The 15188-nt window shown below is 34.9% G+C and overlaps 2 protein-coding genes across 5 annotated transcripts; both read right to left on the reverse strand.

Annotated features, from left to right (window-relative positions):
- Positions 1–240: 240 nt before the first annotated feature.
- Positions 241–4492, reverse strand: LOC108338729 (protein NPGR1). 3 transcript variants are annotated; one of them, XM_017575788.2, is made up of 6 exons: positions 3981–4492; positions 3254–3522; positions 2904–3162; positions 1502–2724; positions 1084–1231; positions 241–995 (listed from the first exon to the last, which is right to left on the reverse strand). In XM_017575788.2, exons 2-6 carry the CDS (start codon positions 3443–3445, stop codon positions 685–687), a joined length of 2133 nt encoding a protein of 710 aa, XP_017431277.1. In that variant the 5' UTR covers positions 3446–3522; positions 3981–4492; the 3' UTR covers positions 241–684. The 3 variants fall into 3 exon arrangements, with proteins under 3 accessions (XP_017431277.1, XP_017431278.1, XP_017431275.1); XM_017575789.2 differs by having other exon boundaries at positions 3254–3539; XM_017575786.2 differs by lacking the exon at positions 3981–4492 and adding an exon at positions 3706–3974.
- A 4111-nt stretch (positions 4493–8603) lies between these two features.
- Positions 8604–14808, reverse strand: LOC108338500 (uncharacterized). 2 transcript variants are annotated; one of them, XM_017575412.2, is made up of 13 exons: positions 14517–14808; positions 14115–14184; positions 13815–13895; positions 12565–12659; positions 12367–12485; positions 11857–11967; positions 11570–11679; positions 10060–10369; positions 9814–9891; positions 9676–9729; positions 9482–9571; positions 9290–9367; positions 8604–8937 (listed from the first exon to the last, which is right to left on the reverse strand). In XM_017575412.2, exons 1-13 carry the CDS (start codon positions 14524–14526, stop codon positions 8884–8886), a joined length of 1260 nt encoding a protein of 419 aa, XP_017430901.1. In that variant the 5' UTR covers positions 14527–14808; the 3' UTR covers positions 8604–8883. The 2 variants fall into 2 exon arrangements, with proteins under 2 accessions (XP_017430901.1, XP_017430900.1); XM_017575411.2 differs by having other exon boundaries at positions 14115–14286.
- Positions 14809–15188: the final 380 nt, after the last annotated feature.

A 15188-nucleotide genomic window follows, 5' to 3' on the forward strand; every position in this document is an offset into this window, starting at 1 on the left:
CATTCTACTCTACTATCCATCTTTGGTTACAATTACTATTAACAAGCTAAGTGTATTATTTTATACGAGTTAGGAGAAAAAAAGTTGAATACTTGTCAGTTAACTGAGTGTTTTTGAAAAGTAAGCAATTATTTCTGAGATTTTATTCTTTTAAGTCAAGCACTAAGTGTTTCCAACATAACAAAGTAATATCATATAAAATCATAGCAGAGAAATGTTACTTAATCCAATCAATTCTTATCATATAAACTATAAATAGCGAGTATTGATTTTCTAAAGTGAGGAATGTATTATACAAATGAGAATAAAGAGTTATAACTATCAACTAAAACTTAAGAAGTCAGTCAGCAGCAAAACTATACGTGTATGACTTCACACGCTGGGATTATCCTCTCCTCAAACATTTATTGTACCTTCCGCTCGAAATTATGTTATAAATTCTTTACCACATGGGAACCAAACTTCGTCCTTCAACTCATGTCAAATGTGAAGGACATTGCTTTGGAGCATAACGAAATAAATATATAAATAAGCTATGTATAGCTATTGGTTTTTTCAAAAATATTAACCGAGGGTATATTTCTCTTCCACTAGTTGCTGCTCATGACTCTTGTATATCGCTCTTGTTGAGCTCACTTTTTTCTCAACCACAAAAAGTTTACAATTCTTATTTCAAGCTGTCAGTCACTCAAATTCTTGCACTGGAGCTGAAAGCTTCAGCTCATATGCGGCTTGAAAGCAATCTGCTGCTTGTTGTAATGAACCTTCCATTTTTGAAACTAGTCCAAGGTTAAACCATGCCTCATGGTTTGTAGGATCTAATCTCAAAGCATTCATTAAAAAGCTTCTTGTGATTGGGAGTGATTGCATGCCAAGTTTAAGCATTAATTTTGCAGCTGAAATGATGCTGGGAATGTAATCCGGTTCTATTGACAATGAGACTGAGAAGGAAGCTAAGGCCTCCTTATGCAATGTCCGAGATTCAAACAACAACCCTGTCATTGTCACATGCAATTAATTTCAGATTGGTAAATACAAAATGTAGAAACATACTGCAGTTCAACAATGAAACTTGTTCCATACCAGTAATATGCCAACTTCTTGGAGAAAAAAATTCTATCAACTGAGCCTTGTCAACACAAGCTTTTGCATCTAGGAAGGAGCAAAGATCTACATAAATGGTGGCCAAATCTTGCCAGACTTCCATTTCCAACTTCTGTTGTTTTAATGCCTGCAAAGGAGAGATTATTCTCAAGGATTCAGGCGATTACTTAAATATCTACACTAACAATAATCAAAACTGTCCCTAGTCATAAATAAAATTTCACTATAAGCAATGGATGTAAATAGATAGGGAACTACTGGTTAATGCTTTTAACTTAATTAAGTAGTCTCAATATAAAATCTTATACTGAGCAACTTCAAACCAGACAAGAGCACTTCTTTAGTCAGTTTTAGTACAAGCCAAACAATGGATGTTCCCTTAAACAGTACTACACACCTCATGCCTGAATGCCTTAGCCTGAAGCCAATGCTCCTTTTGTGATTCAATTACTGCTAGCAAGATTCTGTAGGTCTCTACTGCTTTCTTGGGTTGCTGCTGTGTAATTTGAAGAATAGCTTTCAGTCTCAGTAGTTCTAACTGGTCTATGCTACCAGCCTCATCTAAAGCAAAATCAACTATAGTTTCTGCATCCTTAAACCTCTGTTCCGCTGATACTATGAGTGCTAACAACTGCCAACCTCTTTTTGAGCTGCCAGCCATCATGTCAGAGTATATCATTAAATTGTCATATGCTGTATTTAAATTTCTTTGCATTGCATTTTCCAATCCAAGGCTGAGTATCACTTCTGGATCATTATTTCCATTTAGAGCGACAGCATCATTTAGAAAGTACAAAGACTCTCTTTGAAATATAATTCTTGCAGAATCTAGTACAGATACTCTGGCAGACGCCCCTTGGCAAGTGCCCATAAATTTTAGGCCCTCACCCAGAAAATGCTCATTTTGATGCTTGGCTAGATCAATAACTTCCTGTGAAAATTTGATGCCTTCATGAGCATGGTTTGGACATAAAGAACACAGCTTTGCAGCAAACAAAAATGAAGGAAAATAGGGTCTATGCTTGGCTTCAGAACTACCACAAGCTTTCCTCAAAAGGTTCAAGGCCACTTCATTCTGTCCTGCTGCACTGTAACAAAGAGCAAGAAAATGCCACCTCTCTGCCCGATCATAAACCCCCGGAAGGATCTTCTCTACGTTATCTGCCAATGATTCAAACATTCCAGTAACTGAAAGAGAAAATGTAAGATGATCCATTATTTCAGGGTCCCAGTCTATTTCCTGAAGTGCCATCTTTCCTGAGAGTATTAACAGCAAAAGTATGGCTTCTTCAGTACCACTCATAGGTGTTGTTAAACCATTCACTTGCAGCTGAGAGGGTATGTTTGCTTCAGCACCACCATAGAGTAGTGTGGTAGCCAAATCTTTTTGAACCCTGGCCAATCTCCACGGCTCCAAATTCCATGGCTTGATTAGAGCCCTCCGGTAAGCAGTGACAGCTTCGTCTAGAAAACCAGATTTGATCCATAGATTTGGAAGCAACTCCAATGCTTTGTGGAACATTTCTTGCAACTTACAATCTTCACCGATACCCTCAGGCATTCCATTTGGAAGAGCAGATTCTACTGTATCCACAATAATTCTGCACTCTTTCGCAGCCTCTGGTAAATAAGAAAGCAGAAGTAATTAGTGTATTGGATTTATGATGTTGCATTTATGATGCATGGATGATAATATGGGCAATTATTCACGATTCTCTGACATATAAGAGCCAAACTTTGAATCAAACAAAAGAAAAGAATCTGCAAGACATCTGAAAGAGATATGAAGGTGGTGATACCGGTGTATCTTCCAAGTTCTTCTAAGGATTTGGATTTAAGCAAAATTGCCTCTAGAAGCAGGCTTACTGAATGCATTGACATTACATTAGGAAGCACATTATCCACCTTTGACCGTGGTTTTCTTTGCTTGGTTCTTTCAGCTATTGCCTTGATCATCCTTGGGGTCAAAACCCTTATGTCTATACCTTCAAAAACTTGAAGGGCAGCATCAAAGTTCCCTCTTTGGTATTCTAGCCTCCCCAGCAAAGCCCGAGCTTCCTTAAATTCACCAAAAAGGAGAAAATTAAAATAAAAAAGTAGTCTTATCTTGGCAGAATAATTTCACAAAGGAAAAAACACTAATTCATACCTCATAGTTTAATGAGAGTGTTTCTTTTAGAGTAGATTCAGCTTCTTCAACTTGCGTCTCATCAAATTTGGATTCCCAATCCCCAGTCCTTGAAGAAAGACCACTTGCAGAGAAATCCCTTGTTGCCAAGGACTCAGGTGACTGTGGTGCCTCTTCAAACTTGAATTGCTCCCCCGAACAAGCACACAACATCTTCCAAAAAGTGTGTATTTCAAAGTGAACCCAACACAAATCACTTCTGAGTGCACACTTTCACAGGGGCTCAACACCTTCAACAAACACGGTTCTGTTAAAATTCAACAACGGATTACAATTTGAATTTATTAACACAGTTGAAATGGTTGGAGTGAACTATCGTTACTATTGAGACTGCTTATTCCTGTAGAGCTAAAACAGCAATGGTCTTAACTTTAATTAGCAAAATGAAGAATGCCACACAGTAGTTTTTTTACCTTGAATTTAGAGTTTCACCACTAGTGTCATGAAATGCAAAAACATAATGCTAAGAATGACACGTTCATGCAACTGAAAACAAACCACGTAACTTGTGGGAACACAAAAAAGATAGAGAGAGAGATGATGACAGATTTTTCAAATTCAAAGGCAATGATGGATGTCATAAGAAAGAGAAAAGGAGGAAAAGTTTTCTAGATGAACTCGGGTGGACATGTGAGAGCTGAGGAAAGAGAGAGAAACAACAATAGTAAGAACAGTGCCTAGGACTTACCAACCATAGCTCAGATTCCAAAAACCTGAACCTTATCAGTGTTTGACGCCATGAAAGCTACCCTTCTGTCGAACTTTCTGTTTCTATGTTTGGATTATCTGAAACTGGTCCTAATTGGTTAATCAGACTCACCTCTTTGAAAAATTCAAAACCTTTTGGCCTAAGTAAAGAACAAGTCACTCTTGGAGTGTTGAGAATGTTTGGTAATAGGAGCATTCAAACGTTGTTGGTAGATTGATTGAGTTGGTTTGAAGTTTCAACAATGTTGGTGTATGTGTTTACACTCCACACCACACTTGATGGAGATAGTAGCAGAAGTAGTAGCTTAAGGGTTGGAGCAAGAATTAACGGAAGAAAGTGAAATGAAAGGAAAAGCAAAGGGTGTTGTCGTGGGTTGCCACCATCGACATGTCCCCATACATAGGTGTCGACATAAATGTTGTTTACTTTCCAACCTTTTTGTCAGTCACTGTATCCTAAACACATATAATAATTTTAATTTTGCCATGCTTCAAATGCCAAACTTTCAAATAATCAAACAGAAATATGTTCAAAGTATATACTATCTAATTCACTTTAGATCCACTATATTTTTCCTTATTCTTATGTGTAGCCGACTTTTAATTTCTTTTATTTTATCTTGTTAGTATCATTTTCAAGCTTTTTTAAGGAGCCTTTCAGATATTTGTGGTTAATCTTTTCACTCAAAAAATTGAATATATATATATATATATATATATATAATTATTTTGGTTTGTTCCCTCCATATAAGAGATCAACATAAAAATATATATATCATATTAAGAATGTGTTGAATGTATAAGTATTAAATTAAGAATATACAGGAGTGCTCAAATCATAACATTTTATACATAAAGAGACCAATTTAATAAGATTTTATATATAAATGATGAATAGAAAATTTGCTACACATAACCATTAAACTCCTTCATTTAATACCAAGTAAAAGAAGAAAAAAAAGTTAGAAAGAGAGAAGTGAAGTTTAATGTAATGGTAGACAACAAGAAATGGTTTAAGCTTTTACATGAATATGTAAATAAGAGGGATAATTATCCTAATTTATTTTTTTATTGTCGTTCTTTTAATTTGATAAAAGTTCTTTTTTACAACGATTAGATTAAGAAAAAAAAATATAGTGATGAGATGAGGATGGACGAAGCATACATAAATAGTTAAACTAAATATTGAATTAAGAGTTTGGTGAATATACATTAAAGTGTAAACAAGTTTCGTGTTCACTCCGTCATAAATGACAAATAATAATTATTATAAAACTCAATAAATTTTCGTGTTGACTTTTAGTTGAATGATAGTATACAGTATCCACCATGGATAATATTTATATATCCACAAATAATTTTCTTGCTTTGAAAATAGAAAACCTTTTTCTTTTTGAAAACTGAATGTCACTTTTTGAAATTAACGAGATTAGCGGATAAATTAAGGCACGCCTCTCTTAATTATCGCGCCATGATAAAGATTAATATTATAATGACTTTCTTATCCTATATCAGAGAGTGTTATGTTACTGTCTAATCAAATCATTAAGTGATTTTATAGCATCATGGTTACTTTCTGGACAGTAGAAATTTCTTTCTTGAACGAGTTTCTAAGTTAGTGTTTTAAGTTTATCATTTCCTTTATTATAAGAAAATATTATCAAATAAAATCTATACCAATTTCATTGCATCACATGGTTTTCCTTTTTCATAGTACAATTTGTATAAAATTCACATTAAATAAAAAAGTATTATTAATATTATTAATTTGTAATTGTTTAGCATAAAATCAGAATTTGACAGCAACATCACCTCTGTAAACTACCAGAGCACGTACATGATTATTATGACTATTCACACTTTCTCATCAGTATGCTCATGAAAGTGGTCACCATTACATAAGTAAGTACACTTTTATATTATTTGTTTCTGGACAAAACCCCTTAAATTAATTTTAACATAGTGGAAAACGCCTCATGCTATTTTTATTTTAAGAATAAAAATTAGGAGAAAAACCTTAAACTTTAGAATTAAAAATTATCCTAAATGACCGTAATGATCCAAAATGATGAAATGAAGATTGAAAACATTTTAACAAATAGATTTAAAAAATCAATAATAAAAAATTTACCAAATTCCTCGGCTGAATTTGCTTGAAAAATGATTGACACGACGATGATAAAGTGGTGGGTTAATGAGGGGTGTTTGGTATTTCCTAAAAGAGAAACATTTTATGAACAGTGAATGACAATATTCAAAAGTTAGCGGTTCGGAAAAAAGAAGCAATGATGGTTGCCAGAACATTCAAACGTAGGCACATGGACAAATCCTTCAAACTGAATCCAGCTCAGGCGGCTATCATGTGGAGCTGATTTGGCGGGAATCTATCCAAGAGAATCAATGTAAAAAAGTGAGTAACACATTTTCTATTACAGTTTCTTAAAATATATCTTATTGAAAATATTATAAAATATTGATTGTATAAAATGTTAGATTCAATAAAATTTAAACATAAAAAATTGTCAAAAGTGTATTACTAATATTTTATAGGTTTAATTGCTTCCTTTGTCTCCAGTTTGGTTGAATTGTGTCAAATTCATCCTTATTTTTAAAAAAGTTTCATTGTCGTCCTCACGTGGTGTAAAAGTGTCAATTGAATCCAAACATAGAAAAAATTTGTGTCAATGTAGTCATCTCCGTTAAATACACACTAACGGTGTTAAGTGGCTGATTATTTGGCACTAGAGAATTAAAACGTGGCAAATGAGTGACAGTAATGGTAATGACGTGTCAATGAAATTAAAATTAGGCTACATGGAAATAAGTTATTGAATTGGGGAAATTAAAATCGTAGTCACTCATCTTCAACTTGGTCCACCCACTTCAACTTCCTCACTACGGTTACAGAAATCATCTTCCACTTCATCTCCATGGACACTAACCTCCACAAGATGATCTTCACTCAACACATCCTCTTCATCTCCATTCCAACTTCTAACATCGTAGTCATCATGTCCCCCATCCTCTCTCTCAGCCTCTGCCTCCACAAAATTATCACTGTCAGCCTCTACACCCTCTCCTAAAACAGCCCCAACATCCTCTCCCTCAGCCTCTGCATCCACAAAGTTATCACTGCCAGCCTCTACACCCTCCCCCAAAACAGCCCCAACATCCTCTCCCTCAGCCTCTGCCTCCACAAAGTTATCATTAACAGCCTCTACACCCTCCCCCAAACCAGCCCCAACATCCTCTCCCACAACCTCTGCCTCCACAATGTTATCATTGTCAGCCTCTACACCCTCCCCCAAAACAGCCCCATCAGTGTCTCCCTCAGCCTCTGCCTCCACACAATTATCATTGTCAGCATGTACACCCTCCCCCAAAACAGCCTTCTCACACTCTTCCTCACACTCTAATAGTTTATGGGGGACCACAACAAAAGCAAACACACACACGAAGCAAACACACACACCAAAGCAACCATAAACCCAACGAAAGCAATGTACACGTACCTTCGAATGGACCTTTGAATGGAACCCACTTCGCACTTCCAAATACCCCACGAACAATGCGAAAAACGCTTCCAAATCACCAAACGCGTTCTGCTTTCAAAAGCCCCAATTGCGATTTTTCACCCTTCCTCAACTCAGAAACCCTCTATCTCAAATATCTCAAATGCCCTAATTAGTTTTCGTTCACAAATACCCTAAATGAATTCTGATTTTAATTTCCCCAATTCAATAACCTATTTCCATGTAGCCTAATTTTAATTTCATTGACACGTCATTACCACTACTGTCACTCATTTGCCACGTTTTAATTCTCTAGTGTCAAATAATCAACCACTTAATACAGTTAGTCTGTATTTAACGGAGATGACTACATTAACACAAATTTTTCCTATGTTTAGATTCAATTGACACTTTTACACCACGTGAGGACGAAAATGAAACTTTTTTAAAAATGAGGATGAATTTGACACAATTCAACCAAACTGAGGACTAAGGAAGCAATTAAACCTATTTTATAATAATAATAATTATAGTAATAAAGCAGCTTGGACTCATGGAGTGGTAGTTTCTTTTGCTTTACCTTTAGTTTTGTCGCTTCTTGATTTTCTGCAGCCGAGATTCCTTCAGCAACCAGCGACTTTCTCCTACTCACACACCACATGCTTCTGTCATGTCAACCTCCTTCTCCCTCATCCTTCATACTTTACAGCTTCATCGCATTTTCCAATATTTCTCAGAAATTAGGGGTTTGGAATAACTCCTGTCCATAAATTTACTTACCGGAGCGAAACTTTTAACTGTTTTATATCAAACAAAACTATTAAAATAAAAAAAGGTACCAGGTAAATATAAAGAATACGTTGATACCAGCATCATTAATATTGAATGGGTTTATCTTAATAATATTACTATTATGTTAATATCTCTCAGATTAAAATTTGCTAGTTTACTTAATGTTTAACTCGCTATTTCTAAGTCTTTAAATCTATTTAAAGATGCCGTCTTCCAATTGAAACTAAAATAAGGGGGGAAAAACACGGTCTGTGACCCCAGGAAACTAACTTTATTGCATTACAAATTTACAATAACAATAAGCAAGCTATCCGGATCGGTTCTTCTTAGTCGGTAAACAGCTAACAAGCTCGTTACAATATATAGTCTCAATCCAGTGAAGTCATTTGAGTTTTTAATTAAGAACATGCATACGATGTTTTTTGGCATAAATATGACATGCCAAGCTGGCATAGTATGCAGAAATAATTTTTTCTGCCATTAAGTCATAAGGGCAGGAGAAAAAAAAATATTTAAGTATAAAATTAATGATCGAATCATGAAATGAACACAATTCCTGATAATAATTACATATCCCGCTCAAAACGCCTCGTCGTCAACCATACTGGCTGCGTAGTGACCCAAATTTCGGCCCTGTAGTTTACCAGAAGAGAAAAAGTGAAGAGAAAAAAATTCAGTAACGTAGGACTAATAAGTTACCCCATTATATTTAAGATGATTATATAAATGGCAAAGCATTATTGTGGCCAGAAAACTTAACAGTTTTGTATCAAACAAGAGTGATCTTATTGAGCCAGTTCACATGAATGTCACGTCTCAGAAATCCCCCACATTGAAATTGAGAGGGAGCCTTAGCTCGCTCCAACGTCAGGGCTGGGAAGGTACCAGCCCGTTGTTTATTGTAGCAAAAATTATCAAAGTACTTCACCAAGCACTTTAAACGGGAAAATAAAACTTAAGATCGTTACATGGCAAGAACACCAACCTCAGATAACAACCGTTGCTTATTAAGTAATTGTGTCCTAGCCTTGTTCTGAACTGAATTTGGAGACTTGAACATTCTCTGAAGAGGGACAATAATGCAGATAAGTACACAATGACAAGAAACAGGGAAAAAAAAGTATATAACAAGTGAGAGTAGCAAACATATAATCAGTAATCAGTCATAGAAACCAACCTTTTCACCGCTAGACATCCGATGTTCATTGTTATTAAGATATCTTCTCTTTGGTGTGAAATTAAATACATCTTGAAGGAACTCATTTTCCTAATTTGACAAGGGAGAAGGGGGAAATAAATTAACCACGGAAATAATAAGTTTTTCAGCAAAACTAAAATTTCATTGATGAAAATTGCCAAGAGAAAGCCAACCTGCATATGCTTGATGAATCCTCCTCCCCCTAAAAAGTGCTTGAGAAAGTTCAACTGCAAAAAATGTATGTTAAAGTTTAACAGAAAGTGAAGCTTTTGTCAGAGAAAAAGATGAATAAAAAAGATAAAAAAAAAAACCTGTATCATTTGGGACCATGAAGATGTCTGCAGTGAATCACCACCAATTTTCATAGAAACTTCAGGAGAGTAACCATACTAGTAACACCAGGTATTAATGTAAGGTCAGTAAATGATGTTTGGGAAGGGTAGATGTACACAGCCCTACAACCCGAGAGGCTGTTTACAGAATCTGAACACATGATAAGGTAACAAGACTTTTTTTAAAATATAAACTACAGTTAATTAGAAAGGAAACTCAAGTACCTCAAAAAATTCCACAATATCTCGGAACAAGTTCCTCTGATTATTAAGATCTTTCTTAGCAGAACCTTTTCCACCAGCCTCAACAGAAAGGTTTTTGACTTGATTGATGACCTTCCTTTTCAATCCTTGTAAATGGATGTAACTTTCCTGCAGGTTAATCTCTTCTTGAATCATTGCACTTGCACCCTTAGAATCAGCAGAAAATTTCTCTATAATCCCATTCTCAAAAATTACAGCTAGTGCTTCACCAGCAGCAATACGTACAGGCCGATCTTCCTTGTCTAAAAGACTTGATAAATAAGATATTGAACTGCATTAACAATGAAACAAGCCAAAAACATAGTCAAGATTTTAAATATATAACTGAATAAGGAGTTTGGATTTGGAGTTGGAATTGAATTTGGATCTTAATTTTAATTATGTTATGGGAGGCCTTTAAGAATTAGAATCATAACTCATGACAATTCCTAGAGTCTTGGAAATGTAAGAAGCAGGATCGTGTTTCTAAATCTTCTATTGAGATTGAATATCGTTCTGTGCCGTCTGCTTGTGCTAAAGTGGCGTGGTTACGTAGTCTTTTGGAGCATCTTCGTTTTTCACAACCCAAATCTACACCTCTTCATGTCGATAATACAAGTGCTGCAAATCCCGTCTTTCATGAACATTATATTGAAGTGGATTGTTATTATATCTGAGAAGCCTTTAACAATAATATCATCTCTTTCCCTTACATCTCCATCGATCCTCAAGTTGCTGATATCTTTACCAAAGCTATGACTAGACAGCACCATCAGTTCCTTGTTGGCAAATTGTTGCAGGTTGACTTACCAACATCAATTTAAGGGGGGATGTTAATGTGTATAAATGTAATTGATTATGTCTTTAATAGATTATTTTATACCTTTTATAGATAGCCGTTAGGAATCCCCAGCAATTACTCCTTGTAAATAGGAAATCTCCTATAATCTCTCCCATTATTGCATCTCTCTTGAAATCTCCTATAGATTATTTAAGAAAGGAAGGTTCTAAACAATAAGTTCAATTACATCATCTAAACTGGTCCTTAATATACTTTAATTTTAATAATTCTTTTAACATTTTCCCTGCCCCCTGTTTGCATGTTATTCCAAGTTCCATGGGAGAAAAGTTACAAGTATTCATAACATAATCCTTCACAACAAAATTTCATCCTCCCTGTCCTCACTTAAACTTCCAGTCAAACTGCATGTCAAATATAACAATGAATGCACAGAGGCTTTTTGTTCTCTTCCCCAATATCAAAGAAGAACGAGTCAAGAACTAGGTAACAATATTAAGAAGTCTAGAGTGCAGATCTGAAATGCACTCAAGGTTGGTTTTTAGGAGGAAAGTTCCAACTAACTGCACCCAGGTCATCTGTAGAACTAAGCTAATTAAATCCATGTAAAGGTGCAAGTTATGAACTTTTCGAAATACCAAAAACTAGTGCAGGATTAAATGAAAATGGATACACAGAAACAGGATATCTTACTTTTGCCAATGTTTAGAATTTAGCTTGAACTCGCTCATTGTAGATAGGAGAAAGGACCAAGCAGATATGATGGCAGTTATTAATGGAGCAGAAGGTTTGACTGCAACTACCTAAACAACAAAATAGCTAAGGAAGTAAATTTAAGGTAGAAAAGTTAGGAGCGCTAATATAGAAAAAAAAGTGCAATAATAATTGAAAATAAAACAATTATTAAAAGAGATGCATAAAACTTTGGATTAATAACAAAATAGAAATAAAACTAACAGTATGTTTGAAAAAATTCCTACATTGGAACCTAATCTGGGATGAATCACTCGCCACAGTATGTCCATTGACTTCTCTGTTTCCTCTTGATCATTCCCACCAACAAAAGTGATTATAGCCAAGCATCCAAGCAACTATAGAATAAATGGCATTGAAGAGAAAAGATTCAGAATCAGTGTCTCTGATGAATCATAAGGCAAATTTTTAGTACACAAGTCTTTCCAAAATATTCAAACTCCTACTTACTGTTAAAATTCATGAGAAAGTAAAACATGAGAAAGTGATAGAAAGTTGAGAGTATTGAGAAATCTTTGGTATTTTGATATCTAACCACTGAGAGCTTGTCCTGAGTTTATATATACTTCTAGAATCAGTTGAAACTGTAATAATTAGTTACAACTGATTAGAAACAAAAACACGACAGAAAACTGACTTCTGAAAGCCTAATGGGCTTGGTATTCATGGCCCCAATTTACAAAAGAGAACAACAGCTACAATAGCAACAAAGTAATCCGCATCTCGCTAATACTTACTGAAGGAATTTTTGTCAAATCTGATTTAGATGTGAGAAATTCATCAAGAGGACGAGCTGTTTCCTCAAATATTTCCCTTGCACGATTATCACCACATCCAACAGTCAGAGACAGCAAACCTACAAAATAATCAAATTATATGTTTAATTATATGAATGAACGCAACATTATACATTCATAAGATGATCCAAATCTTACCAATGACATGTGATGCCAAAGCTATCTCCTTTGCAGATGCTTTTTTGGATCCCTTTTTTATTGAAGCAAGACAGAGATGCAATAAAGTAGCAAATCTGATAGAGGAAAGGACCTCAAGGTTAGAAACATCATATTTATTGCAATAAATAAACCGATGGGCAAGAGATATCACATCTCTGTTCTGAACACAAATACTTTTTGACATTGTAACTATCCAGTAGTAACCATCCTATTGAAGGATAGGAAATATATATGGGAAACTTATAACATTTTTTTCAGATTAATGTAGTTTTGCACATAAACCAGCCAGTTAATGACGCAAGTACATTAGAAATAATAAGATTTAAGAACACAGCATAAAAGACAAAAGTGCGAGCGTGTTGAATACACCAGTATCATTACTAGACTGAAACACTGAAATTAATTTGATAACTTTGTTGTTAATTTGACAAGTCAGAAACACTGAAATTTCTAGACATAAAAGTCTAAAGAAGGAAATGTAAGCACCAAAGGATGATGGTTTTATTTTAGTGTTTAGTCATTCAAAACAGGAAAGAGTTGCTATAATATATACACGGAGGAATCTCATACACCGAGTACTCTAGTACTTTCTCAATCAATTTCATTTTTGGCAAGTAAACGGGCGTGGTGTTATTGGAACTCCAATTTCCTATTCATTTGTACTCTACACTAAATACTTTTCATAGCAATTTCTTAAATTCTGTCAACTACACTAAAAATTACTAATGAAAGTAAGCAATGTGGGATGTGAAAAGCCAATCAAAAGTGACAATAGCCGTAACCGCTAAAGAAACACTGCTAAAACAAATTTCAGCTTTCAGAACTAAATTGAAATTCTGGACTTCCCCAAATTAACTCATCCTTTATATGCAATCTTAGAAAGGAAATATAAGTCTGACTTAATTAAACCTTGTAAAATCGACTTGTAAAGTGATATTTGCTCTTACTTATATACTCTATTTTAGTCATATCTCTAGACATTGCGGGATCTCCAACACAATCAAAATATAGTTAAACTCAAAGCCAAAGATATCTTCTTAAGGCTAATGAAGAGCTTAGGAAACAGAAACACTCCAATACAAGACATGTGGCTAGGTTGGACAAAGCACATGTATCAATTTTCTTTATGTTGCTTTAGCAAGTTGTAACACATACAATGCAATTAGGTAAATAAATGATACAATAGAAAGAAACAGAGTTAAATAACGTAAAACTCGTTAGTTGCTTACTTCTTATCCACAAACTGATGCTGCAAGTTGCTACTGAATGCCCCAACGATCACCGACAATGCTCTCTCCCTCGTGGAACTCCTTTATTTCCAAAACAAAAGCTAACAAAATTTATACATGCATTGATAGTGTAAAAATCTTTTACACCATAAACCATCATGTACAGTAAGTTCTTAAATATAATAATAACTAACTAGTCTAAAAGTCATACCAATGAAGATTTTCCACTAGTTGAGTTTACTCGTAAACTAAAACTTGTTATAATTTTAGATTTGGAATTTGCAGCTGTAAACCAAGTACCTTTTCTCGTCCAAGGCATCGAGAGCATGATCGAGGAGAGCGTCTTGATCGAAGAGCACTTCTTCGTTCCCTGAGACGGAGACGTGATCAGTTCGCGAAGTTGACGACGAACTCACACTACTACTATCATCGTCGCTATCCAACATTGCAGCATTTTTACGTTGAGAATTACCTACTCATACATAACCGAAACACAGCACAAAAACAACCAGTAACTTCATTCAATTCAAACTCCGTCATTCATTCGCCTCGACGTCATAATAACAGCACTTAACATGCTCATATTAGTCAGTCAGTTAATCAACTAAGAAATTTCAATTAATACGCGATGGATCCAATAACTAAGAAGAAGAATAAACCCTAGAAAATTAAATATAACATGATATGGTTGTGAGCTCTTACGCTTTCCCATAACGGCAACGGTTCCAACGCTGTTGTTGAGTACAGAGCGTTAGAAAGTGTCACGAGACGGAATGGAAATGCGATGGAAAGGAGTGAGGAGGAGGGAATTGAAGGGAACGGAATTGGGAGAGAAGGAGGATGAGAGAGATAGGTAGAATGGTGAATGATGAGCCATGAAAATTCAGAAGAAGAAACAGAAGAGAGAGGGTGTGTTTGGTTTTATCTGTGATGAAATTTTGATGTGAAGATGAAAAATGAGGAAGGTGTGTGGCGTGGTCTTGTGCTTGCTGTACTGGGTGGAAGCTTGAAAGGGAATTATTCAAACGGGTGGTGTGGAATATTCGGAACGTGGTCTGCCTCGTGTGGAGTGATTACGTGGCACATCACAAACCGTTGACAAAAATGAACTTTGTCATTCTCTTTTCTTTCTTTCTTTTTTCTTTTTAGAGCTAATTTTTGTAATTATACACATTTTGGAAATAAAGGAAGTGAAAAAAAAATGAGTTAAATTAGATGTGTGGGTGGAAAACAATAAATAAGAAAAAAAAGAGTAAAATTGATATTTTTAATTCTTTAATTTATTAATAGGATTATAATTTATATATATTTTTAATGTGTGAATTTATTTTTTTAATTTTATTAAGTTTAGTTTTAATTTTGTTAATACGATTT

Source organism: Vigna angularis, chromosome 7 (genome assembly GCF_016808095.1).
Source record: "Vigna angularis cultivar LongXiaoDou No.4 chromosome 7, ASM1680809v1, whole genome shotgun sequence".
Taxonomy (NCBI): Eukaryota; Viridiplantae; Streptophyta; class Magnoliopsida; order Fabales; family Fabaceae; genus Vigna; species Vigna angularis.